Source organism: Terrapene carolina, unplaced genomic scaffold (genome assembly GCF_002925995.2).
Source record: "Terrapene carolina triunguis isolate 2854851 unplaced genomic scaffold, T_m_triunguis-2.0 Scaffold42, whole genome shotgun sequence".
NCBI lineage: Eukaryota > Metazoa > Chordata > Testudines > Emydidae > Terrapene > Terrapene triunguis.
In genome coordinates this window covers 75,129,632-75,154,592 of record NW_020664393.1, presented here as the reverse complement: position 1 = coordinate 75,154,592, position 24,961 = coordinate 75,129,632, and the positions used below count along the sequence as shown (strand labels likewise).

Sequence of the window (24,961 nt, the reverse complement as noted above, 5' to 3'; positions counted from 1 at the left end):
GGGAGAGATTCCAGAAGACTGGAAAAGGGCAAATATAGTGCCCATCTCTAAAAAGGGAAATAAGGACAACCTGCACTGTCTCAAGTCTATTTACTCTAGTGTGTGAACCCTGCACTGCCTCCACTCCCATCCTTTTTATAGAATAAGTTCCTGCTGAGAACACCAGAAGCCTGCTCTTAGAATCATAGAAGATTAGGGTTGGAAAAGACCTCAGGACAGTGGCGTAGCCAGGGTTGCTGCCGAGGAGGAGCGGTGGAGAAAAAAGGCGCATGTCCTTCGGCGGCATTTCGGCAGCCCTGCGCATGCGCCGAAATGCCACCGAAAGACAGAGCAGTGCATGCGCAGGGCCGCTGAAAGACGGAGTGGTGCTGGAAAAGGCGCCACTTGGGGAATTCTGGGCTCAGGGGAGCAGGCGCTCCCCCTGCTCCCCCCCTACTGCCTCAGGAGGTCATCTAGTCTAACCCCCTGCACAAAGCAGGAATTGCTCTTCAGCAATTTCTTTCCACTCAATTCCACCCGCTTCATTGGAAAGTCCTTGAAGTTACCAATCAAAAGCCAGGGGAGAAGTGGAGTAAATGTTGTTAGGGTCACATTGATACAAGAAGTTAACAATCCTGTCCTCTTGCAATTTATGTCTATTGCAAAGTTAAACAGCCTGCTAGTCCCCAGGGAACAAAAGCCAGATTCTGACCCCTTGAGCTGACCCTGTCCTTTGCAGACATTCAGGGCTTTGATGAATCACACTTCACCAATGCATGATGCAAAATGTACTTACTTGGCCCAGGCCTACTGGCACTGACCTCAGTGAGGTAACGGGGAGGCAGTGTTGTCTCATTCAGAGCGGAGGACTGACCATCAAGACTCCTGGGTTCTATCTGCGGCTCTTCCATTGACTTCCTGTGTGGCCTTGTGCAGATCATTTAGGGACAGATTTTTAAAAGTGTTTAGATGGCCAAAGATGCACAAAGGAGCCTACTGGGATTTTCAAAAGTGTCTAGTGCCTAAATCCCATTGATTTAAATTAGAGTTAAACACCCAGACCCAGATCCTCAAAGGCCCTTAGACTTGTAACTTCCACTGATATCAACAGATGTTCAGAACCTAAACAGCTTTGAGGATCTGGACCCTGGACGCTTGAAAATCCCACTTGGTGCCTAAATTCCTTTAAAAATCTGTCCTTTAACCTCTCTGTACCTCAGTTCAATCACTTGTGCAATGGGGATAACCATGTTTTCCAGCTGATAATTCCCACGCGTGGTGGTAGATTCTGATCTGAGTTGCACCCGTGTCAAAGTGAAATGTGCCCACTGAAATCAATGGTGTTAATCTGGAGTTAGGGGCAAAGAGAGCAGATTTTGACCCACTGACTTTTGTTGTGGTTTTTACCTATTCAGTCTCAGTACTGCATTGACCGCCCCAATTCAGTGGAGTGCTAAAGAACATGCCTAATTTTAATCATGCAGATAGTCTAATGGAAATTCACATGCCTAAAGGGAAGCAGGGGTTAAATGCTTTCCTGAATAATGATGGAACTACTCATTAGCTCAAAGTTAAGCAAGTGCTCAGCTGACTCATGTCTGTAATTAACATAAAAGCACAATCTCAGGTCTCCAAAATAAAAAAAAATGTCCAGAAGGTGCTGTTTGGCTAACTGAAGTGACTCAGCAGTAAAGCTGGTCAGGTAATTACAGGGCCGGCTCCAGGCACCAGGCACCCAAGCTGGTGCTTGGGGCGGCACCTGGAGGGGGGCGGCGGCGCAGCGCTCCAGCCCCCGGGGAGAGCGGGGCCACAGCCGGGCTCGCCGCCCTCCCCCCGGCGCTCTGACCGCCCTGCGCTCTGGCCGCCGGGGGGGAGAGCCGAGCCCCAGCCGGGGCTCGCTGCCCTGCCCCCGGCGCTCTGGCCGCCCTCTGGCCGCCCTCCCCCCAGGGCTCCGGCCCCCCTCCCCCCCGGCGCCCTGCCCCCGGCGCTCTGGCCGCCGGGGGGGGGAGAGCCGAGTCCCCGCCGGGGCTCTGGCTGCGGGGGGGGGAGAGCCGAGCCCCCGCTGGGGCTCGCCGCCCTCCTCCCAGGGCTCCCGCCGCCCTCCCCCCCGGCGCCCTGCCCCTGACCGCCGGGGGGAGAGCGGAGCCCCCGCCGGGGCTCGCTGCCCTCCCCCCCGGGGCTTCCCGCGGGGGGGGGGGGGCCGTTTTTTTTTTTTATTTTGTCAAAAATTGTTGGTGTCTGTTGGAAAAACCAGAAATTGAATTTCTCTGTTTAAAACCAAAAACTTGGACTTCTAGGCACTCTGGTAATACAAATAATAATAATTATTAAATACCCCTTAGTAAATCTGGCCCTTAACCCCTACTTTGCTAGCTGCCTTACTCCACAAACATTAGCATACTGCTTTAAAAATAATCCCTTCATTTTCTTTCTCATTTAAACAGGAAACGTAATACAAGTCTGTGGGCAGATCATTGCTGGAAGATACGAAACCATTGACTTTAATGTTGACTATATTGATGGGTAATTACATATATTAACGTTCTGGCTCTGTCCATGTGATTGGTTTTTTTTTTTGGCATTTCTTTCTTCGACCAGCCTCCTTGACAGCAATAAATTGCAACCAGTTGGCACGGAACTGCCGGTTTCCTCTTGTTGTGGTTTATTGCAGCTCACGAGTTGGGCTCCAGCAAACTTTGTTAATCTAATTGCAACTGGTCCATTAAGCTAGTCCATTTATTGAGCGGCAGCACAGTCAATTGTGGCTCAGTGTGAATTGTACTGTAATTGCATCTGGTTGTTGGAGGTTTTATTTTGGTTAACAGATTAAAACAAACTAATTTCAAATGTAGGAAACTACAAGTTAAAAAATTTTCTCTTCCAATTGCATTTTTAGAAATTCTATTAGCTTGGTTGGGGAGAGTAATTTTCATGGCAAATGGAAAGTTAAAGCAGAGCTCTGAAGAAACAGTGGGCCAAATCCTCAAAGGTATTTAGACTCCTAGCTTCCATTGAAATCTCTGGCAGATAGATGCCTAAATACCCTTGAGGATCTGGGCTGTGTGCCTTACTCTACACTGCCTTGAGCTTCATAGAGTCACTTGCACTTCCACAGAGGGACGACGTGATTTTCCATTGCCGTGTTGCTTACGTGGTCATTTACATCAGGGTCAGGTGGGTGTAAAATGCCACCATTCTGAATTCGCATTGGTGTAAATGGTCACACAAGATGGAGGGTAACAGAGGCCCAGCGAGTTCAAAATGGGTATAAAATGCTACCACTAGGATAAGTGACTGGAGGATTCTGAACTGGTACGTGTAGGCATGGTTGTGCAAGGCTGTGGAGAATCAGGGCCCAGAGGGTCTACAGTTACTTTAAGGTATTTGTTAATGCAGTAATTTATGTGAAGAGAAGGGTAATCAAACCTCATGCTTCAAGAATTTAACTGATCGGCCTAGGGGTCAGGAAGAAATATTCTCCCATTGCACATTTGCCATGGGTGTTTTATTCACCAGTCTCTGAAGCATCAGACATTCGCTGCAGGGGAGGCAGCATTCTGATGGGTCGCAGGTCTGATACAGCATGGTAAATTCTCCGATTAGGGAACTAAATCTTCAGACGGTATAAATCATAAGTAAGGCTGGGATTTAATCATGGGTATTTTTAGTAAAAGTCATGGACAGGTCACGGGCAAGAAACAAAAAATCACGGCCCGTGACCTGTCCATGACTTATACCATAAATACCCCTGAGGGGGTGCTGATGGGGGGGGCCCCCACGGGGGGGGGGCAGTGATTGCTCTGGCCCCTGCTATGGGGGGAGCCTCAGGGGGACCAGCAGCTGCTGTGGCCACCATCAGGGTGGGGGGAGTCCCGGGGGGCCAGCGGCAGCTCCAGCCATCCCCAGGACCATTGCTCAGGCAGTCCCCAGGGCCAGCTGCCCGGGGCCGCCTGAGCAGCTGGTTGCAGAGCTGCTCGAGCAGCGGCTAGTGTGGCTGTCCCCAGGGCCACCTGAGCAGCTAGCTCCAGGGCCAGCTGCTTGGGCAGCCCTGGGGTCAGCCACACTGGCCGCTGCAGAAGTCACAGAGGTCACAGGAAGTCATGGAATCTGTGATTTCCGCGACTTCTGTGACACAGAGCCCTAATCGTAAGCCAGTAGAGCTGCACTGATTTACACCAGCTGATTCAGAGTCAACCATCCTAGCCTCTGGATACTGATTAACATCCTGTGTTCAATATCAGTTATTGTTTCACCCATCGTCAATGGGAACTACAAGTGCTGTGGTTAATGAAATGGAAAGTTGGAATGTGTTTCTGTGTCGCTTTGGTGTGTTGGTAACTTCCACTGAAATGCTGGTTTCATTATTTACCATATAACCTCAAAACACTGGTGAGCATACTTGAGAAAACTCAAGAGTAAATAGATTCAGCCTATAGTTTTATAGGAACGCTATGCTCACCTGTAGTGAGTATGTGCAGTGACTGGAGCAGGATTTCACACGAGCTCTTGCCTCATTCACGTGGATCTTGTAAAATGCCCAGTGACCGAGGCAAGGGCTCCTTAGGATTGCAAGAGCTGTGCACGTTTCATAAGGTGTATGGGGCACAGCTTTCCAGTGATGTCAAGTCAAATTGTTCCAAAATATGGAATTTTTTTTTCACTGAAGCCAGTGGGTGTTTTGCCAGTGACTTCAGCAGGTCCAGATTTTCATCCTAGGGCTTAATGGCTTCCCCTAATGTCACATCTTTCCTGTTTGTTTCCTATCTAGCCCTGTTATCCTCGAGGCGGAAGGAGATGGATGGATCAGCCTCTGTTCTTTTGCCAACAAGCAAACGAGAAGCATGTTAGTTTGTGATCTTCCTTTTTGCTTTGGGTTGTAGCTAATTTCATATTGCTTTGAGATCTCCATATGCTTGATTGTAGAGGATGGTCTGTCCATCGGGGTTATGGTAACAAAAGGCAGGTGCTTTGTCACAATTTCGAGGGGCTCTTGGAAAGTCAGCTCATTGGGTAAACTGTTGGAGAGCCTGGGGTTCGAGATTGTTGATTTTCATAGAAATGGAGGGCTGGAAGGGAGCTTGAAGTCACCGAGTCCAGCCCTCTGCGGTGAGGCAAGACCAGGTAAACCTAGACTGTCTCTGACAGGTATTTGTCCAACCTGTTCTTCAAAACCTCCAATAACGGGTATTCCACAAGCTCCCATGGAAGCCTATTCCAGAGCTTAACTACCCTCATAGTTAGAACGTTTCCCCTCATATCTAAGCTAAATCTCCCTTGCTGCAGAATAAGCGGATTACTTCTTATTCTACCTTCAGTGGACACAGAGAGCAATAGACCACAGTCCTCTTTATAGCAGCCCATAACATATTTGAAGACTGTTATCAGCTCCCCTCTCAGTCTTCTTTTCTCAAAACTAAACATGCCCAATCTTTTTTTTAAAACTTTTATCAGGTTTTCTAAACCTTTTATCAGTTTTGCGGCTCTCCTCTGAACTCTCTCCGGTTTGTTCACATCTTTCCTAAAGCATAGCACCCAGAACTGGACACGATACTCCAGTGAGGTCTCCTCACTGCTGAGTAGAACGGGACAATTAGTTCTTGTCTTTCTTACACACTCCTGTTACTACACTCCTTTTTCACAACTGCATTGCATTGTTGACTCATTCAATTTGTGATCCACTATAACCACGAGATCCTTTTCAGCAATACAACCACCTAACCTCTTATTCTTCATTTTGTAGTTGTGCATTTGATCTTTCCTTCCTAAGTGAAGTACTTTGCCCTGGCCTTTATTGAATTTCATCTTTTTCGTTGTTTGCTTGCATCTTGTTAGATTACCAGAGTCGGGGGAGGTTCTAGGTTCCTGGTTCTCTTGCATCCTGTTAGGGAACAGCACAGTTATTAAAGCTGCTTGGAAAACTGAATTTATGTTCTGCAGGAAATTCTGCCATTTCAAAATTTTGTTTTCGCTCCAAATCAGAACAAAAAGTTAAAATTTCTCGTGGAACAGAAATTCAGAAAAAATTAGATTCAGAAACATTGGATCATGTTGATAGTGTCAAAATGTTATAATATAAAACACTGAATACAATATGTCGACTGATAAATGCAGTATATGTATAAATATATTTAAATCAATACTTTAATCTAATATCAAAGTTGAAACAGTGAGAGTCAAAACAACTCATTTTGACAATTTTCCAGTGAACACCTTGTTGAAATTGTCCCTTTTCCATAAAACATTTTGGTTTTGATGAAACTGCGTCTTCGGGTGGAAAATTGTTCCATCAAAAATTGGTCCCTTGGCTTTAATCATTGCCAACCTGAGTATAAGTGGCATTAGGGTGACCAGATGTCCCGATTTTATAGGGACAATCCCAATTTTTGGGTCTTTTTCTTATATAGGCTCCTATTACCCCCCACCCCATGTCCCGATTTTTCACACTTGCTGTCTGGTCACCCTAAGTGGCATGCTAGGAAATGTGCACTGAACAAAGAACAAGAGACTGATTCCATAGTCCTTGCTAAGTGTCAGGGACTGGGATGTGGGAGATCTGACCTAGTGGTTTGAGCTGGAGCCTGGCCTAGTAGTTAAAGCTGGGAACAGGCTTTAACCACTAGGCCAAGGGTCAGAGCTGAGTCAGGAACCAAGCAGGGGAATGGGATAGGAGCAAGGCTGGGAACAGCGCAGGCACAGGGGAGATTGAAGCTGTCTGTGTAAGCGCTGAGCAGCCAACAACCTGCCGCTGCTGCTGAGCGTCAGTCAGGGCCGGCTCCAGGCACCAGCCCAGCAAGCAGCTGCTTGGGGCGGCCAAGGGGAAGGGGCGGCACGTCGGGCTGTTCGGCGGCAATTCGGAGGTGGGTCCCTCTCGGAGGGAAGCACCTGCCACCGAATTACCGCTGAAGAAGAAAGTGGCGCGGTGGAGCCGCCGCCGGAGTGCCGCCGATCGCAATTGCGATCGCGGCTTTTTTTTTTTTTTTCGCCGCTTGGGGTGGCAAAAACCCTGGAGCTGGTCCTGGCTTCAGTGACGACCTGTGGGCCTCTTGCAGCCAGTTGGGCAGGCCTGCCAATCAGGCGATTCTGCCGCAGCCCAACTGGGCTCATTAACTGGCCTGAGGGCTGGGCAGGCAAGCCGCAGGCTCAGCTGAGGGAACTCAAGCCCATAGTTCTTGACAGCTAAGGTCCTTTTAGGCCATGGGAGTGGGCCAGCATAGCTGCCTTTGCTCTGCCCACTCCACCCCACCCCAGTGTAGGAGGTGTATTAGGAGTGTGCAGGGAGGAAGCAGAGGGTAGAACTGGAATGCATAGCCCTCCCCAGGGCGCTTTGGCTGGCAGAACAGCCCCATCCTACTAGTGGCAATTAGACCAGTGGATCTCAGGATCAGCAGAGGTGACAGAATGGCTTAGACCTTATTGCTGTTGGGATTTTAGCTGCTGATAGAGTCGCCCCCAATGCAAAGCCCCAGCATTGGAAGCAATTACACAGTATGAGGCATGTTTTACACCCCCCCTCCCTTGTGGGTTACATTGGGGCCAGCTGCACCAATACAGATTGTAGACAGGATCTCCACCAATGCAGCTCCCAGTGTAGACAAGGTCAGCTGTGCATGAGTTCATTGCAGATGAGGATCAGGCTCTTGACTCTTCTAAGTGACACAGAGGCTGGAAGTATCTTCACTCACTTTAAATACAGGTGCAAGTGACTAAGTGCAGTGTAATAGGAAAGCTGCCAGAGTGGATCTCCATGGGGGGGAAGTTTTCATGCCCCCGGGACAGTAGCTCCTGGCAGTGGCATTCCTGTTTGCATTACTTATTTAGCCAAATACAAACTATCTCAGTTCCCTTAAATCATAAATTCTTTCTCAGCTGCTGATGAAAAGGTCTTTGTTTAAAATATGGAAGTGGCGGGGCCAAACTGCTATGGGTTTAAGCGGTTTGTCAAATCATTGTTTAAACTTTTACAAACCTACCCTTGGCATCATTGATTTTTTCAAAGCAGTTTCAACATTAACAACATTCTTAGCCTGCCTGCTAGCAATCTATAACCACCCCTCTGAGAGAGAACTGCTCTGGTAATACTGCAATGTGCAGGCTCCCCTCGTCTTAGAAAGGCACACGGGGCCTGATTCTCAGTTTCTCTGTTTCTGTGGTTTGGGTGCGGGGTGGATAATCAGGGTCTGCCTCCTCCTGAGCACCCCCTTGTGGCCAGGGTGGCTTTGCAGCTTCCTGCCTCTGTTTCCCTCTTCAGGACTCCTTAATAAATTGTGCATACAGGCAATCCACCCCTCCGTAGGGGCTGGGTTTATCAAGATCAAAGTTCAGAACAAAACTCAAAGTCCCAAAATAAATTCTACAAAGTTCAACTCAATTCCCTGCTTTCAGCAGGCAACTCCCAGCCCTCCCTAGCTGGAATGTTCCCTTCTTCCCTGGAGTCCGCTTTCTCTGGCCTTCAGCCATCTTCAGCCCTTTGGCTTCCTGGCCCAAACCCTTCCCCAGTCAAGGGTCTTCTTCAGAAGTCTCCTGGTCTCTGTCACAGTTTCCCCTTTCGGTTTCCCTTTGGATCTTTAGAGAAGCCAGTGGCTGTTTATCAGGCCCCATCTAGGGGCCATTAATAAGGCATAGTTGGGCTGGGGGCTCCTTAAAGGGGCCCAGTCCACATTGTGACAGAGGACAAAGTCCACCTTTAAGCCATTGTTGCATTTCTTATACATTGGGGCCATAGAGTGTATGTCTACACTACAGTGTAAGCCCAGGGTCAGTAGAACTCGAGTTAGTGAACAGGTTTGTTAATCTAGGGCTTGAGCATCTACACTTAGTGGTAGCCCCAGGTTAGGACTTGTTGAATCCTGGGTCCCATCCCCTTATGCAGGCCCAAGTCCAACCACCCATATCCCAGACTTCCTGTTGCCCTCCCAAAACGTGGCTACTCTAGCCCTTTGTTCATGGTGCACTGTGGGAAAACTTGGCTCTCCACCAAACTTGACTTTCCAGAGAACAAAGAAAGTCAGCTCATGGGATTGTGGGATAATTTTGGTGGACTCCCAGAGCATGAGTCCAGTGGGGCTGCGTCTATACTGCACAGCAATAAGGCTTGAGTCCTGGTTCCTGGCTTGACTCAGGCTCGGACTCTCCAGCCCTGTGGTTAGCATGATTTGTGTGTAGCTGGAAGAGGGGTTAGGCTTGAGCCTGAGTTTGAACCCTGGGCTTACTTTGCAGTGTAGATATGCCCAGAAAGGTCTGCCCAGTAGCTTGTCTGCATCACAGCAACCTCAGGACTGTACCTCTTCCTTACATCCCTCCACCTACGCATCGTCTCCAGTGACCCAGTCTTGTGAGATGCTGTTTGCCCTCACGTCCCGTTTAAGCTGAGGGTCCAAGCATCCTTCCAGTATCAGGATCAAGCCCTGGAGCTGGGGACAACCTGTATTTTGTTTGGAATGGTAATGCTGTGTTTTCCTTGTGTTCCCTTTCCTTTCTAAAGGCAGCACAATTTCTCTGTCTCTTTACAGCTATCCCATTCAGATGGATCATGGAACAGGGACCTTACAGTGCCGTGTAGAAGGCAGCTATATCGGTCAGTGGAAAGAGGAGAACATGTACACCTACAATTCTGGTCTCTGCCTCGAAAGGTGTCATAATTAATGTAATACCCCCTGCGTGTACAGCCGTCCCATTGGAAACCCAGGGTCGGGAGTGAGTCCCTGGAACGTTTCTGCCCTTTCTGACTATGGTCTTATTATTGTAACCTAATGACTTATTTATTGTAAATATTTCCCTCCCTCACCCATTTTTTGACCTTCACCTTTCTTTACATGTTTCAGAGTAGCAGTGGTAGATTCAATGTTTGTAATGGCTCAGCCATTCCCAGTCTCTATTCAAGTTGTTGGTATCTAGTTTGCATATTAATTCAAGTTCAGCAGTTTCCCGTTGGAGTCTGTTTTTAAAGCTTTTCTGTTGCAAAATTGCCACCTTTAAGTCTGTTACTGAGTGACCAGAGAGGTTGAAGTGTTCTCCTACTGGTTTTTGAATGTTATGATTCCTGATGTCAGATTTGTGTCCATTTATTCTTTTGTGTAGAGACTGTCCGGTTTGGCCAAGTACATGGCAGAGGGGCATTGCTGGCACATGATGGCATATATCACATTGGTAGGCTTGAATAGAGACTGGGAATGGCTGAGCCATTACACAAATTGAATCTATTTCCCCACGTTAAGTATCCTCACACCTTCCTGTCAAACTTTCTGAAATGGGCCATCTTGATTATCACTACAAAAGTTTTTTTTCTCCTGCTGACAACAATAGCTCATATTAATTAATTAGCCTCTTAGAGTTGGTGGGGCAACTCCCACCTTTTCATGTTCTCTGTATGTATATATATCTCCTCACTATATGTTCCATTCTATGCATCTGATGGAAGCTTATGCTCAAATAAATTTGTTAGTCTCGAAGGTGCCACAAGTACTCCTTTTCTTTACATGATAACTTTCCTCCTCGTATCTAAGTGGAGGTGCACAAGAATGAGTTGTCCCTGTCTATGTACTTTTACGGCCCTTTCCCTGGAGTAGCTGAGTTTTGATGGTGTTTGTGGGCTCAGTGTGTCCATTGCTCATTGGTTCACATCACTGTGTTACTAGGGCTGGGAAGGTGCCCCTTCTACTATGCTTGTCATCTGAGTTGTAGCCTTTGATATAGGCCATTCTCAGGAGAAAATTGGAGGGACAGCTGCCTCACATGATTACCAATGTCTAAGGATTTGCCCTGGTGGAAGCCCAGAGTTATTTAGGTCTGGTGGCTAAGGCACTGAACTGGGATTCTAGAGACCTGGCTTGGCTAGGAGGCTGTGGGCAGTCACTTTAGGTGACATTTTCAAAAGTGCCTAAGTCCTGTTTTCAAAAGTGACTTAGGAGCTGAAATCCCACAGACTTTGAGTGAGACTTAAACTTCCTAAGAGCCTTATTCACGTTTGAAAACAGGACTTAGGGGCTTTTGAGAAGGTTACTCTGAAGCTTTCTGTGTGCCTTATTTCCCCGGACTCTGTTTTGTATGTTTAGATTGTAAAACGCGACAGCGACTGGCTTAACGGGGTCCTGATCTCAGTTGGGGTCTCTAGGTGCTCCCATAATAATAATGTGGCAGGCTCCTGTGTCAGCTGGAGACTGTGCAATCTGGTTTTGGTGTGACCGCTCCAATGGGTTTTTTGGGGTGTGGTTCTCAGGTTTCTGTGTTCTCATAGCATTACTAGTTGATGCACTTTGTCCTCTCGCTGTAAATCAGAACAGCTCCCCTGAAGTGAGTGGAGATACACTGGGGTAAAGTCAGTGAAGAAAGGGGAATCAGGCCCCTAGTGTTGATCCTAGTCCAGTGTGCTTTTTCTACGGACTCCCCCACGTTCCTGTATTAACTGTGTCTGTTTTCCCTTCCAACAGGTTCACAGAACATTAGCTTTTCAGTGTTTAACAAAGGAAAGTGAGTAACAGAAACGCTGCTCCGTTCATCTGCAGTTTCCTATGGTAGTACGGCTGCATTTCTGGGTCCAGAAAGAGTACCTGGATACATTTCATAGAACTTGCTTATACATACCTATTCATGGCCCTTTACTGTCTCAATGGGATGAACTGATCATCAGATCTGAGGATGGCAATGAGAAGAAAGTTCCCCCTAGAGAATATTGAAAGGATCTCGGGGTCTCCTTGCCATTGTTTAAGTGCACAGAACAGGGGTATCCATTCGATACAGATGGGCATAATCCCCTATCACCAATCTTCTACACATGCAGGGTGGCTGAGTGACTTGTGGACATCTATTTCTCTTAGATGGGCCAAAACCAGAACCTCAGTTGTGAATTTTAGGGGTGGGGAAGGAGGGAGGGGTTGGTTCTGGTCCAAATGCAATATCAGAAGGGGTGTATGGCAGCTGATGCCCGGTGAGATTTCTATGAGGGTTTTGCTTTAAACAGTAGAAGAGCCTTGTTCCCAATGGCTTGATTATCATTGTCCTTGCTCATGAATCAATTGTTACTTTGGATAAAAAAGTCAACCACAGATCTCTGCGAGCTGTTGGTAGAAATCAGCATATGCATTGTGGCAGCTTCCTTATTAACTGCTGGATTTGACTTCTGACTCTGTCACGGATTTCCTCAGTGAGCAGGTGTAACGCTGACAGACCCTGGTCATGAGCACCCGGGATCAAACCTGGGACCCCTGGAGCTTAATACATGAGCCTCTACTTCCTGAGCTAAAAGATACATCTCTCTCAGCCAAGCCTGTAGCAGATTCATCAATCTGTAGCTGGTCTAGCTGCCACTCTGTAGTGCCACACCGAGCAGGCACGGGTTACACGTGGGCTAGTCATTTAATCTCGCTGCACCCGTTTTCTCTACCTCATCATGGTGTTGAGAATTAATGCTTATGAAGGGGCCAGATTGCCCCCACAACTCCAACAGGATGTGCAGGGAGTGTTGTCCAGGGTCGAAGGCGCTTCGCACACTCCCTGCCTAGGCTAGGGACAGTCTCTGCACTTTCCTTTTCCTTCCATGTGTCTCCAAGACTGCAAGCTGCCCCAGAGGGAGTGGGGACAAGGTGCACCATGACCCACACCCCCTCACATACAAACTGTGGCCAGGGGAACATGCTTGTCTATTCAAAAGGATGATACAGTCTGTGTGTACCCCACTGGTCCAATGTGTGATAGGTCTCCCCACACCATGCCCAAGTCACTGAGGAAATGAGTCTGGCATAGGTATCAACTTTGGAATCTAGCTTTTTAGTTCAACCTGTAGAGACTCATGTGTTCAGTGCTGGAGGTAGTTGGTTCAATCCCTGATGTTGGCCAGCGTGGTTTGCTATCCATTCTGCATTTGCTAGAACTCTGGGAGGCACCCATTGGGTATGCTGACTCCATCCCTATGCCAGTGGTTAAATGCTACCATCTGGCCCGCAATACACTCAGGTTAGAGCTGGTTGGAAAACCAACATTTTTCCCGTTGAGTTTTCTGTGAGAAAAATCACCGAAAATTTTTGACTGCAAAATGTTGGGTTTTGGGAACGTTTTTGGTTTCTTTTGACTTGGAATGTCACGTTTCATTTTTTCGACACCAAAAACATTTCAATTTTCCATTTTTGGATTTTAAGACCCCCTCCCTTCCCTTCTCTCCCTTCTTTTACTTTTCTACCCTTTTCGACTGAAAGAAAAGGGAAAAGGCAAAGTATCTGAAAGTGGGGAAAAAACACCTTTTTACCATTACCCACCTGCAAAAAGTAGGAAAACTGTAAGAAAGTGTGAGACAGTAGATTTGGATTTCAACAAAACTGCATTTGATAATGGCAAAAATTTTCAGTTGAAGAATTTCAACCAGCTCTAATTTGGATGCTTGAATGAACGCTGCTCTATATGGGTGGAAAGTAGCATTTGCTATCCTAGAATAACTGTTTTCCTGTGTTTATTCTGAGATGTCCCGTTCAGCTTCCCTGGTACTATGGGGAGATCTACCCTCAGCTCAAATTCCAAGGAGTTTCACAGGCCTTTCTCTCATGTTGCAGGTCGATGGTACACAAGGATGCTTGGCTCATCAGTGCCAAACAGGAGCTTTTCTTGTATCAGACATTCTCAGGTGCTGTACATTGCTGCCTCAATGACTGCCCTGTCCTATGACAAGTCCAAAGAGGCTTATGAAGAAAATCTTTCTATTATTCTTCCCAATGTTATTGTGCCTTCGATCCTTGTGTGCATTTCCCTTCGGATTCAGTGGGAGTTGCTCTCGTGTAGACAGAGAGCACAAAAAGGACCTCAGGATGAGATACAAAATCTAGCCCTCTATCTTTCTATGAGCTAAGGTTGGGGGGTGCCCAGATTTCCTGTCTCTTCCTGCTTTCATTGCATGCTGAACTGAACGCCCCACAAGACGGGCCTTATCACTCAGGGTATGTCTACACTGCAGTAAAACACCCATGGGTGGCCTGATTCAGCTGGCTCAGGCTCGCAGGGCTCAGGCTGCAGGGCTGTAAAATTGCAGTCTAGACATTGGGGCTCGGGCTTAACCCTGGGCTCTGAGACCCTCTCCCTTTGTGGGCTCCAGCCCGAGCCCGAACTGCTATTTTTAGTGTGCTAGCACAAGCAGAGCTAGCACATCTCTCTGTCTGCTCTGGGAAGCCCCCTCATGTAGAGGTACCCTTTGTCTCCAGCTTTGTGGGTGGCTCTGAAATCTCTAAAGGGTATTGAGCAGGAGAACCCTAACAGGAGAACCAGCAGGTCTGGAGATGGGGTGATGATCAAGCAACCCCATTATTTCTCCTGCCAGACCTACACGAGGTGCCTGACCCTGCTCGGCCCCCTCAAATCCTACCGAAGTTGGTGGGAGTTGAGGTCTTCGACATGCAGGGGGCTTTGGATAGGATGAATCAGCTGAAAATTACTTCCTGACCATCCCCTAGCTGATTGTATTGTATCTCTTGAGTTTCAGTGTGAGAGTCAAGCATTCTGGGCAAAGATATATCACAGACTACTGTAGTATTGTTTTGTACTGAGTAAAGCATTGTATTGTAAAACACATGGGCATGCAGTTTCCAGCTCTCTAGACAATAGAAAATTAAATCCTCAGTAGCTGCTGTCATGGCTAAGTAATGTCAATGATCTTCAAAAAGAATCTGGGTCTAAAACTCAAAGTACAACCACAGATCTAAGTTTCATGGACCATAAAGCACTTGGCTTTGATTGCTATCATGGATAGGACAAGGCTAGAAAAGACCATTTGGCTCATCCAGTCTGAACAGGTTTCAGGGCTGCCTGCTATATCTTTCCCACTAAGGCCTGATCTCACCATTGATTGCAACTACTGTAACTAATGGACTGGTGATTTGTGATGTGCACATGTATAAAGTACTTGGTTTAAAGGATTTAGAGGGACCCCCTTGATGGCTGAAAGATTAATATGGCCCTTAAATGGATGGATTAGAAAAAATTTAGACTTGGGAAAGCTAAGGTCATCTCTCCACAAAAGTGTGAGTCAGTGTTTAGAACTGCAGTTGCCCCATCTAACTACAGTACCTGTGTGTGCATGAGAGATGAGGAATGCTAAACAGCCACGCTGACATCTAGTGGAAAAATAACCATATTGTCCATGCAAACGGAGAGTAGAGGTCAAATCTGACCATTCACAACTTCCATTTATATCCCTGGCAATTGCCAGGGGCTCAGCATCTTTCAGGATTTGGCCCTAAACGCTAAGGATTAACAGCATCATATTCAACTGTTTGAAAGTTCAATTAGAGAGCCAAGGTGGATGAGGCACTATCTCTTATTGGACCAGCTTCAGATGGTGAAAGAGATAAGCTTTCAAACTGAATCAGAACATTTCTTCAGGTCTGGGCTCACCCACCTTGCCTCTCTCTCATATCCTGGGACCAACACGGCTACAACAACACTGCTGACAGAAAGTTCACAACAGTCAAATCTGTGGGTTAAATTCAGAGGCCAGCCTGACAGTCTAAAACAATGGTTCTCAACCAGGAGTACGTGTAGCCCTGGGGGTATGCAGAGGTCTTCCAGGGGTACATTGTCATCTAGATATTTTCCTAGTTTTACAACAGGCTACATAAAAAGCTCTAGCAAAGTCAGTACAATGTAAAATTTCATACAGACAAAATGAGAAAGTAATAATCTGTCAGTAACAGTGGGCTGTGACACTTTTGTATTTTTATGTCTGATTTTGTAAGCAAGTAGTTTAAGTGAGGTGAAACTTGGGGGTGTGCAAGACAAATCAGACTCCTGAAAGGGGTACAGTAGTGTGGAAAGGTTGAGAACCACTGGTCAAAAATAGTTTAATTTCATCTGCTTCTGGCCTCCTCAGGATGTGAATTATACCAGCTTGTAAGAGTTATCATATCCCTCCTTAAATTGTCCTTTAGCTGAGCTATACCTGTAGGATCAAATTAATCCTTGCTGTAATTCCACTGGTTTCCTGGATGAATTCGGGCTAGGGATGACTTTGGGCCAGTTAGTTTCTCAGAGCCTGCTCCCCCTGAGGTCAGTGCAAGTGTTACTTTTAGTTTTAATGGAAGCAGGAGTGGGATGGACCTTTCCTAATGCATGTTAGCTAGGTCCATTCTCCAAGTCTCCTTTTCCTTCCTCTACAGAGATAGCATCTGTGTTTCCAGTCTCGGGAAGCCTAGGAGGAGGAAGTGACCTCACGATCACAGGAGACTTCTTTGACCAGCCCGTGCAGGTCACAGTTGCAGGTAACAATGTAGAAATCAGTTTTGGATACTACAGTGATGGAATGAAGACCACAGACCAAATTCATAGAATCATAGAAGATTAGGGTTGGAAGAGACCTCAGGAGGTCATCTAGTCCAACCCCCTGCTCAAAGCAGGACCAACACCAACTAAATCGACCAGCTAAATTCTGCCTTCGGTTACACCCGTGCCACCATATTGAATGCCCAGTTGGACATGCGTTCAGAGGAGCCAGCTCCCTTAAGGTCTGATTCTCTAATAGTACTTGCTCCAGCAACTCCTACTGAAGTTGACTCAAAGTCGGTGGGACTACACGTACAGGTAAGTACCGTGGTAGTGGACATAAGAACCATGGTACTTGCTGTATGAGAGGCCCTTACTGCTGTGAATTCAAATGAATAATTGGCTACAGATATACACTCTCTGTTTGGTGTGATGTTGCCCTTGTTTGAAGGTGATGCAGTGCAGCTCTGCTAATCTCTTTCAGAATCAAAGGGGGCTCATCCCTTAAACAGTTTAGGCCTGGATTTATGTTCTTCAGTCTCATTCTGAATATACCTACTTCTCCTTTTCCCACTGTCAGGTGTTCCCTGTGAAATCAAGCACTGTTCTCCCCGGAAGATTAGCTGCACTACTGGACCCATTGATGAAACCAGAAGACTTGTTGCACCCCAAGCAGGTACAGTATTTCTAAGAGCAAAGGCCCTGCTTGGCAAACTGCTGTGCTGCCATTTGGAAATGGGGTAGAGACTTCATTCTGTGTTTGGTGGTGGGATGGATAAAAATGGGGTTATCCAAAACCTACTGATGTCACATCACATGGGTTTTCAGTAGCAGGGTAGCCTCTCCTGGTTTTGCTGACCAAACTTCCCAGTTTGCTAGGGATTTCTGCGTAACATCTGAACCTAGGAACTCTGGACTAACCCGATGATACTCCTCAGTGTTGCCCCTGATACCCATGAGTTTGCCCCTCCTGACAAGTCTCCTTTATTTCCAGTCTATTTTCCAGGGGTCTTTTGTTTTCTGATCCCTTTTGGAGTCCCTGAGAATTCTAATTATTTTTCCTTTTGCTTCAATGTACTGACCATCGCACCTTGGCTGGGGAGTGCTGGAGGCACTATACTTTGAAGACCTTTGGTACTTTTTTTTTATTTGCTGGAGGGGACTCTATAGATCAAGGCGTCGTCCCTCCAGTGTTCCTAGCCTGGAACTAACGTTGATCCCATTAATAGGTCCCAAAACAGCTCTTGTCAGAGATTATTATCCAGCAACCCATAGACTGTGGCCTGCGGCTTTTTCATTGTTTTGCTATTAATTCTCTCATGTGCTGTGGACTTTCCATTAGCCAGGTTGACTAGATTCTTGATATTTTTTTTTAACTTCCCAGGAAACAGAGGGCTTCTCTTTGAAGTCTGGGATGATGCAGCAGGCATTGATCTAACTGAAACAGCCCCTGGATATAGATGGCAGATTGTTCCTAATGCCAGCTCTCCAGAAAGATTTCTCTCTCAGGCACAGCAGTCATTCAGGTATTTCAGTGGTCTCAAAAGGAGATGAAAACTTGGTATGCACCTTTAGCAGCGGAAGAAGTAGCAATAGCACATACCAGTCCTTTTTAACAAGCTTTACTGCACAGCTCTGAGGATTCCAATCAAATCTTTGCTCAATACTTGAGTTTTTAGGTCCCTTTGAAATTCAAAAAATGCAGTGAAATTCAAAAAATATCCCATATTTTTCATCTTCACTGAATTGCCCTGCTTGGAGAACCCGGGACAGAGTGGTGTAGGAGGAGTTTCTGACTTCCAGGGGCATGATCCTGGGCCACCAGCTGTCTCGTATTTCTGCACTTCTTGGTTTTGCCCAGGACTAGAGATAGAAGTGATGAAATACCTCAAAGGAGAGTGCTCTTGAGATAGAACCAGCTCAGCCAGAAGCAGAAAGTATTGCATCTGGAGAGGAGCTCTGTGTGCCAAAAGGTTGGAATAAGCATGTTGGGCCAGATCCTCATCTGGTGGGAAGCAGCATAGCTCCAGGTTAATGGAGCAATACCAATTTAGTCCGGCAGAGGAGCTGACCCTTAGAATTTTGGGGTGCATATGATCTGACCCTTTTGAGGTTCATCCATTGAGAACTGTGTTTTGTTTTGCAGAAATACTCACAAACATTTTCACCTTTCTGACATTTTCACGTGCCTCTCCCTTGAACTTGTGTAGGTTTCCAACATGAACGCTTTTTCCTACTCAGCTATGGGGATGATTCTGCTTTTAAAAAAAAAACAACAGTCTATTTTCACTTTTTTTCTTGGAAATATTTGTGCAATGTCATAATTTTTTCCCCTGTGAAAACAGGTCAGATTTTGAGTCCCTAAAAACTGGTAAAAGCTCTTGAATTTGAGTACCTTTGCATGTTGTTACAAATATTTCCCCCTTCCTGTTAATAAATGGGAGAAACCAGCTTTTTGTCCGGGATTTCGCACTGCTTTTATCTGACATGGATATTCTTCTGCTGCCTAGCTCACGACTACGTGGATTCTTTGTGGCACCACAGACAAATAATTACACCTTCTGGATTCAGGCAGATGGCAGGGCTTCCTTGCACCTAAGCCTGTCAGAAGACCCAGGAAAAAAGGTATTTCATTAGGGCAGCAAAAATAGGAAGTGCAGGATATGGAAGAGTTGCATTTACAGTCAGGGGCGGCTCTAGGTTTTTTGCCGCCCCAAGCACGGCAGTCAAGTCGGATTGCTTGGGCCTGATTCTTCAGCTGTTGTGTTGATTTTTTCAATGGCGTTGTCCTAGCGTGGTGACACTACACAGATCAGCAACAGTGCTGTGTAAGCAGGCTCTGCAACCCCGAGTGGTGGGGGAGATGAGCAAAGAGGAGAAGCTGGAATTTCCTGTGCCGGTTGGCTTGAGAGGTGGCAGGAAATCCCACTCCTTCTTCCTGGTGCCCACCCCCCTCTGATTTGGAGGATTGGATTGCGATTTGAGAAGGGTTATTGGAGAGCGCATGTGCTGCTGTAGGGACCGGGCAGGCCAAGAGGCTGAGGTCCAGGAGGCGGATGGATGGGCCTAGGAGTCAGCCTGCATGTGTGGCTAGTATAAGTGTTCACAGCACATGAAAATCAGCCAGAGCCCAAAAGGATTGGAGACTGCGGGACTGATTCTGGGGGGCACTGGGATAGTTTGTTTGCTGATAAAGGGGACTGTTGCTGATTTGTTTGTCATTGATAGCAGTGCTGGATTGACTCCTGGGAGAATTTCTGCCTTCCCAAGGCAAGGGGTAGGAGTTTGGAGCTAACTCCCTGCAAGGGGTGCCACCATCACATACCCCAGTGTAATGGAGCAGGGACTCAGGCCCCTTGATTGTCCAGCTTTCCAAATGCTCTCTGCTTGCTGTAGGTTTTCTCTCCCTCTGGCGGAAAATGGGATGCACGTTGAAAGGTGTTGTCATGAGGATGCGTGGTACATGCTCCCCTTGTTATAACTTCAGCTGCAACGTGGGGTCCTTGTTCCATGCCAGAGAATGGTGGTTCAGTGATTACTTAGAATGTGTCTGATAGGAGGTGGATGGATTGTTTGGTTGGCGTGTAAAAACGCAGTCACAGTTGGCACCTTTGTTGGCGTCAATCTCGAGAGGCTGAGGACTGAATGGGCCTTAGAGACTCAATTATCCTTTCCTCCCCAGAAGCAAGTCTCCTGGCTCAAAACTGAGGCCCATTGGAAGGGAATGTCAAGGGAAGAGCAGACTCCAGTCTCCAAGGGTTCTTTGTCTGGTCCCCAGTTACCTTTGCCTTGGAGGGGAAAAGTCTCCCTCTGCTACCCCTGAAGATCTCACCTACCATAAAAGAATGAGTATCAGGTTACCAGGGAGGAGGTTCCTAGGCAAATGAGATGAGCATGCTCTGTGAGAACTAGCTGTTTCCAGCACTCTAAGCATATTCAGTCAGAGCTTGGTGCATGTGCCGTTAATGACAGTCATGTGCCTTCTTTACTGACTAACCTGCCTCCAGAGGGAACTATTAACCATTACATCATTCAAGCTCACCGATTACATAAAACAAAAAAGACATTAAAAGAACATTCAAACTGCAAAGTCAAACATCAAAAATACAGAAATGCTAGAATGAAGGTTGCCTGTGCAACTTAAATTTGACCCCCTTGTGTGCAAATGCATGATGATACAGTCTTTCATGACATGATCATATACTGTTTTTTCCCACAGGAATCCTGCCTCATTCAGTTCCCACTGAATGAGGCGCTATTTGATATTTCTTTTTATCCTCATCATTCAGTGCGTGGCCCATGCCATATTTACTGCACTCCATCCAAACCCTGCACTGAATACGGAATTATTAACTTCCTTAGGGGCTTTTCTATGACGCTACCATAGTATTTTAGTTCTTCATGCACATTAATGCATTTATTTCTGTAACACCCTTGTGAGGTGAGGGTATTATTAGCCCTGTTTTATACATGGGGAACTGAGGGTCAGAGAAGAAAACGCAAAGTGTCTAATTTGGGGGCTCAGTTTAAGAAGCCTGGTGCCTGATTTTTATTTTTTTTAAGCGGACTCAGTGTTTTATAGTACTTCATTTGTTGAGAGCACAGCTGCTATTGACCTCAGTAGCAGCTGGGAGTGCTCAGCACTTCTGCAGATCAGACCTCCGGTATCTCAAGTTGGGCAACCAGAAAAGGCAGATCCCACTTGTTCCACAAGTGGTCACTTGTGGAACATTTTGGCTTAAGTGACTTGCCCAGCTTTACACAGGAGCTCTATGGCACAGGCAGGGATAGACTCCAGTTCTCCAGGACAGCATTCAGCTTAACTCTGAGACCATCCTTCTCTTCCTCCAGTTCCCTGCCTCATTCGCTTTCCAACTTCTGCAACAAGTGAGGCAGGGGTCCTATAGACAGCAGCCATCTTCACTATGCAGCCTTGATTCATCCCAGAGCACAGTCCATCCTGTGCACTGAACGAGACAGAAAAATTAGAATGTAACCGTGTAATTAAATTACTGAGCCAGTTTAACTGAAAGTTTAAAAAAAAGAAAATCCACCCTGAGACTGACACCCAGCATGAAAAATTTCAGCTTGAATGGTTTAAGTGAAAATTGGGACTTAAAATGGCAGCCTTACCTACAGGTAGTGTTACTTGCGTAGCCTTTAATACCCCGGGTGGGGAAAGGGAATTAGCTTAGTGGTTTTGTTCCCGCTCATGATTTTAAGGTGTGGTGCTCTTTTTGGTGTCTTTTTCCTGTTGTCACCTTGAAAGGGTTCCCTCTAACAAACAGCTTCTCTGAGGTGGCCTCCGTGGTTACGTCAGATTCCACGGAATTGAGGGAAAAGACTCCATTTCAAATCCAATGAATGAAAGATGATTACTCATGGGCCACTGTCATTTCTCAACAGGAGTGTAAGGTGAGGACTCAGCAGGGCCTCTATCCAATAAAATATAGTACTATTAACCTTCAACTCAGCTTACAAGTGGAAGCTAACTGTTCCTCACAACACCCATCTGAGATAGGTAGATCACACAACTTCCATTTTACAGATGAGGAACCTAAGTGACTTATCCAAGGCCAGTTGTTATTGTGAGTTGTTAATAGGGCTGGGGTGAGATATGAGAAGTCTCTGCCTCCTGGGACCCAGCTCAGACCCCTTGATCACAGCACTCTGTACTAGACAGGATTTTCCCTTACAAAAAGGAAGAAATGCTGCAGACATCTGCTCATAGCTGTGAATGTGGTCTGCTTTCTCTGTCATTTAAAGGTACAGTCTCTCCAGCTAAAGAGGTCAGGTTCATGTGTTATTTTGGAGCCAGACACTGCTGCGTAATTATCTTGTTGCTTTTGTTGGTCTGAATTCAGGTGAAAGTTGCCTTTATTCCTGCTGGTGCTTCTGAATGGTCTGAGCACTGGGAGAAGAACTGGAGCGAGAGTTGGCAGCCAAAATCCCAGAAATTTGAGCTGATGCGTGGCTCAAAGTACTACCTGGAAGCGCTGCATCATGGGAAGGCACCAAGCAGTGGGATGCGAGTTGGGGTTCAGCTGCACAACACCTGGCTAAACCCTGATGTGGTGAATACCTATCGCAGAGAGAGGCACGAAATCCGGGCCAGTGCCCACCGGCTTCCGGAGATACAGGTCAGGGCCACGTCTGTGATCATAAGAACATAAGAACGGCCATACTGGGTCAGACCAAAGGTCCAACCAGCCCAGTATCCTGTCTGCTGACAGTGGCCAATGCCAGGTGCCCTAGAGGGCGTGAACCTAACAGGTAATGATCAAGTGATCTCTCTCCTGCCATCCATCTCCACCCTCTGACAAACAGAGGCTAGGGACACCATTCCTTACCCATCCTGACTAATAGCCATTAATGGACTTAACCTCCATGAATTTATCTAGTTCTCTTTTAAAACCTGTTACAGTCCTAGCCTTCACAACCTCCTCAGGCAAGGAGTTCCACAGGTTGACTGTGCGCTGTGTGAAGAACTTCCTTTTATTTGTTTTAAACCTGCTGCCCATTAATTTCATTTGGTGGCCCCTAGTTCTTATATTATGGGAACAAGTAAATAACTTTTCCTTATTCACTTTCTCCACACCATGATTTTATAGACCTCTATCACATCTCCCCTTATTCTCCTCTTTTCCAAGATGTCTTTAATCTCTCCTCATATGGAACCTATTCCAAAACCCTAATCATTTTAGTTGCCCTTCTCTGAACCTTTTCTAATGCCAGTATATCTTTTTTGAGATGAGGAGACCACATCTGTACGCAGTATTCAAGATGTGGGCATACCATGGATTTATATAACGGCAATAAGACATTCTCCGTCTTATTCTCTATCCCTTTTTTAATGATTCCTAACATCCTGTTCGCTTTTTTGACTGCCGCTGCACACTGCATGGACGTCTTCAGAGAACTATCCACAATGACTCCAATATCTCTTTCCTGATTAGTTGTAGCTAAATTATCCCCCATCATATTGTATGTATATTTGGGGTTATTTTTCCCAATGTGCATTACTTTACATTTATCCACATTAAATTTCATTTGCCATTTTGTTGCCCAATCACTTAGTTTTGTGAGATCTTTTTGAAGTTCTTCACAGTCTGCTTTGGTCTTAACTATGCCTTGATCCTGTGCCTTGAATGCTTCATGGCACTATTTACTCCACATATTTTGCAGCAAACCCTTATTGTAGAGGTCTTGTCTTCACTAGCGAAGAAAAATGGTGTGTTCTTACCACGTGTTAGTTAAGGCAAGTTGGGGGAGGGATAGCTCAGTGGTTTGAGCATTGATCTGCTAAACCCAGGGTTGTGAGTTCAATCCTTGAGGGGGCCATTTAGGGATGGGATGGGATGGGATGGGATGGGGGGGGGGTGTCTGTCTGGGGATTGTCCTGCTTTGAGCAGGGGGTTGGACTAGATGACCTCCTGAGGTCCCTTCCAACCCTGATATTCTATGATTCTAAGTTAACAGACATGGGGTAAAATCCTAGAGAAGACAAGGCAATTTGTAGTTTTAACATGTTAGCAGATTAGTCTTACCTTGACCTGCTAGCAGGTGTTAAAACTAGAATGTCATTGTATTAGCTAACACAAGGCAGGACCACGTCTCTTTTCCTAGCAAACATGGATCTGAAGTGTGTCACCTTGGGAACTGAACCAACCGATATTCATAACCAGCTAATAAAAAGAAATTTATAATAGGAGAAAGAGTTGCTCAGTAACTAGAGGAATTCTTATTCTAGTGGCTAAAGCACAAGACTGGGCATTGGGAGCCTGAGGTTCTGGTCCTAGGTCTGCCACTGGTTTGCATGTGACACTGGGCAGGTCACTTAACCTCTCTGCCCCAATAATCTAAGAACCAAGACTTTCAGTGTGAATTGCAACAGATCACATAGAGCGATGGGTGGTTAAAGTGACACCACTTGTCTTGCAGAGACCAGAAGGGCAGAATACTGCTGATGTAAAGATCCTCTTAACTAACAGATCATCTGATACTTTTTGAGTTGTATGTAGCTCACGTCGTTTGTTACTGTTTTTCCTGCCTGTCAGATGCTAACTTTATCCGGCACAGGATGGTTCCGTATTTCCTGGGACAATGTATCCAGCAACATGATGGCAACAAATGCTACAGCTGATCAGGTCTGTATAATTAAACCCAGAGGGCCAGAACCTCACCTGGTATAAAACGTTGTAGCTCCAATGAAATCAATGGAGGCGTGATGATTTACACAAGCTGAGGATTTGGCCTGGCGACTGAGACCTCTTGCTGTAATCCCAGTGACATTTACAGTTATTGGGAGTGCTTTTCAAAAGGATATTGGTGGACCGACCCGTAGTTAGAGTCTCTGAAATCCAGCAACGTCTGATCAGGTCCCCCGTACATTCAAAATGAAACACAAGCAGTGCGCAGAGACATGTTAATCAGCAGAGGGACTTGGAAGCCTGAGAATAGGTTCTTTGCCACCCAGGAACATACACCAAGAGGGACCTCACATCCCTAGGACACGGGTTTGGAACTGGGTTCTTCAAAGCCATTGATTTCTGCTGTGCTCATAGATTGGAGACAAGGTAGGTGAGCAGGACCGGCTCCAGGCACCAGCCCACCAAGCTGGTGCTTGGGGCGGCACCTGGAGGGGGGCGGCGCGGCGCTCCGGCCCCCGGGGAGAGCGGGGCCACGGCCAGGCTCGCCGCCCTCCCCCCGGCGCTCTGGCCGCCCTCCCCCCCGGCGCCCTCCCCCCGGC

General features: G+C 46.6%; 1 protein-coding gene across 1 annotated transcript in view; it reads left to right on the top strand.

The window, feature by feature from the left end:
• PKHD1 (PKHD1 ciliary IPT domain containing fibrocystin/polyductin) overlaps nucleotides 1–24,961 on the top strand; it is a 323,564-nt gene that overhangs the window by 15,905 nt on the left and 282,698 nt on the right. The window contains exons 6-16 of the mRNA XM_029911885.1: nucleotides 2,424–2,502; nucleotides 4,748–4,822; nucleotides 9,489–9,553; nucleotides 11,406–11,445; nucleotides 13,518–13,588; nucleotides 16,110–16,211; nucleotides 16,793–16,888; nucleotides 17,597–17,738; nucleotides 18,723–18,837; nucleotides 22,077–22,352; nucleotides 24,270–24,359. Of these exons, the coding sequence (XP_029767745.1) occupies nucleotides 2,424–2,502; nucleotides 4,748–4,822; nucleotides 9,489–9,553; nucleotides 11,406–11,445; nucleotides 13,518–13,588; nucleotides 16,110–16,211; nucleotides 16,793–16,888; nucleotides 17,597–17,738; nucleotides 18,723–18,837; nucleotides 22,077–22,352; nucleotides 24,270–24,359 (1,151 nt within the window). The remainder of the gene's footprint in view (nucleotides 1–2,423; nucleotides 2,503–4,747; nucleotides 4,823–9,488; nucleotides 9,554–11,405; nucleotides 11,446–13,517; nucleotides 13,589–16,109; nucleotides 16,212–16,792; nucleotides 16,889–17,596; nucleotides 17,739–18,722; nucleotides 18,838–22,076; nucleotides 22,353–24,269; nucleotides 24,360–24,961) is intronic.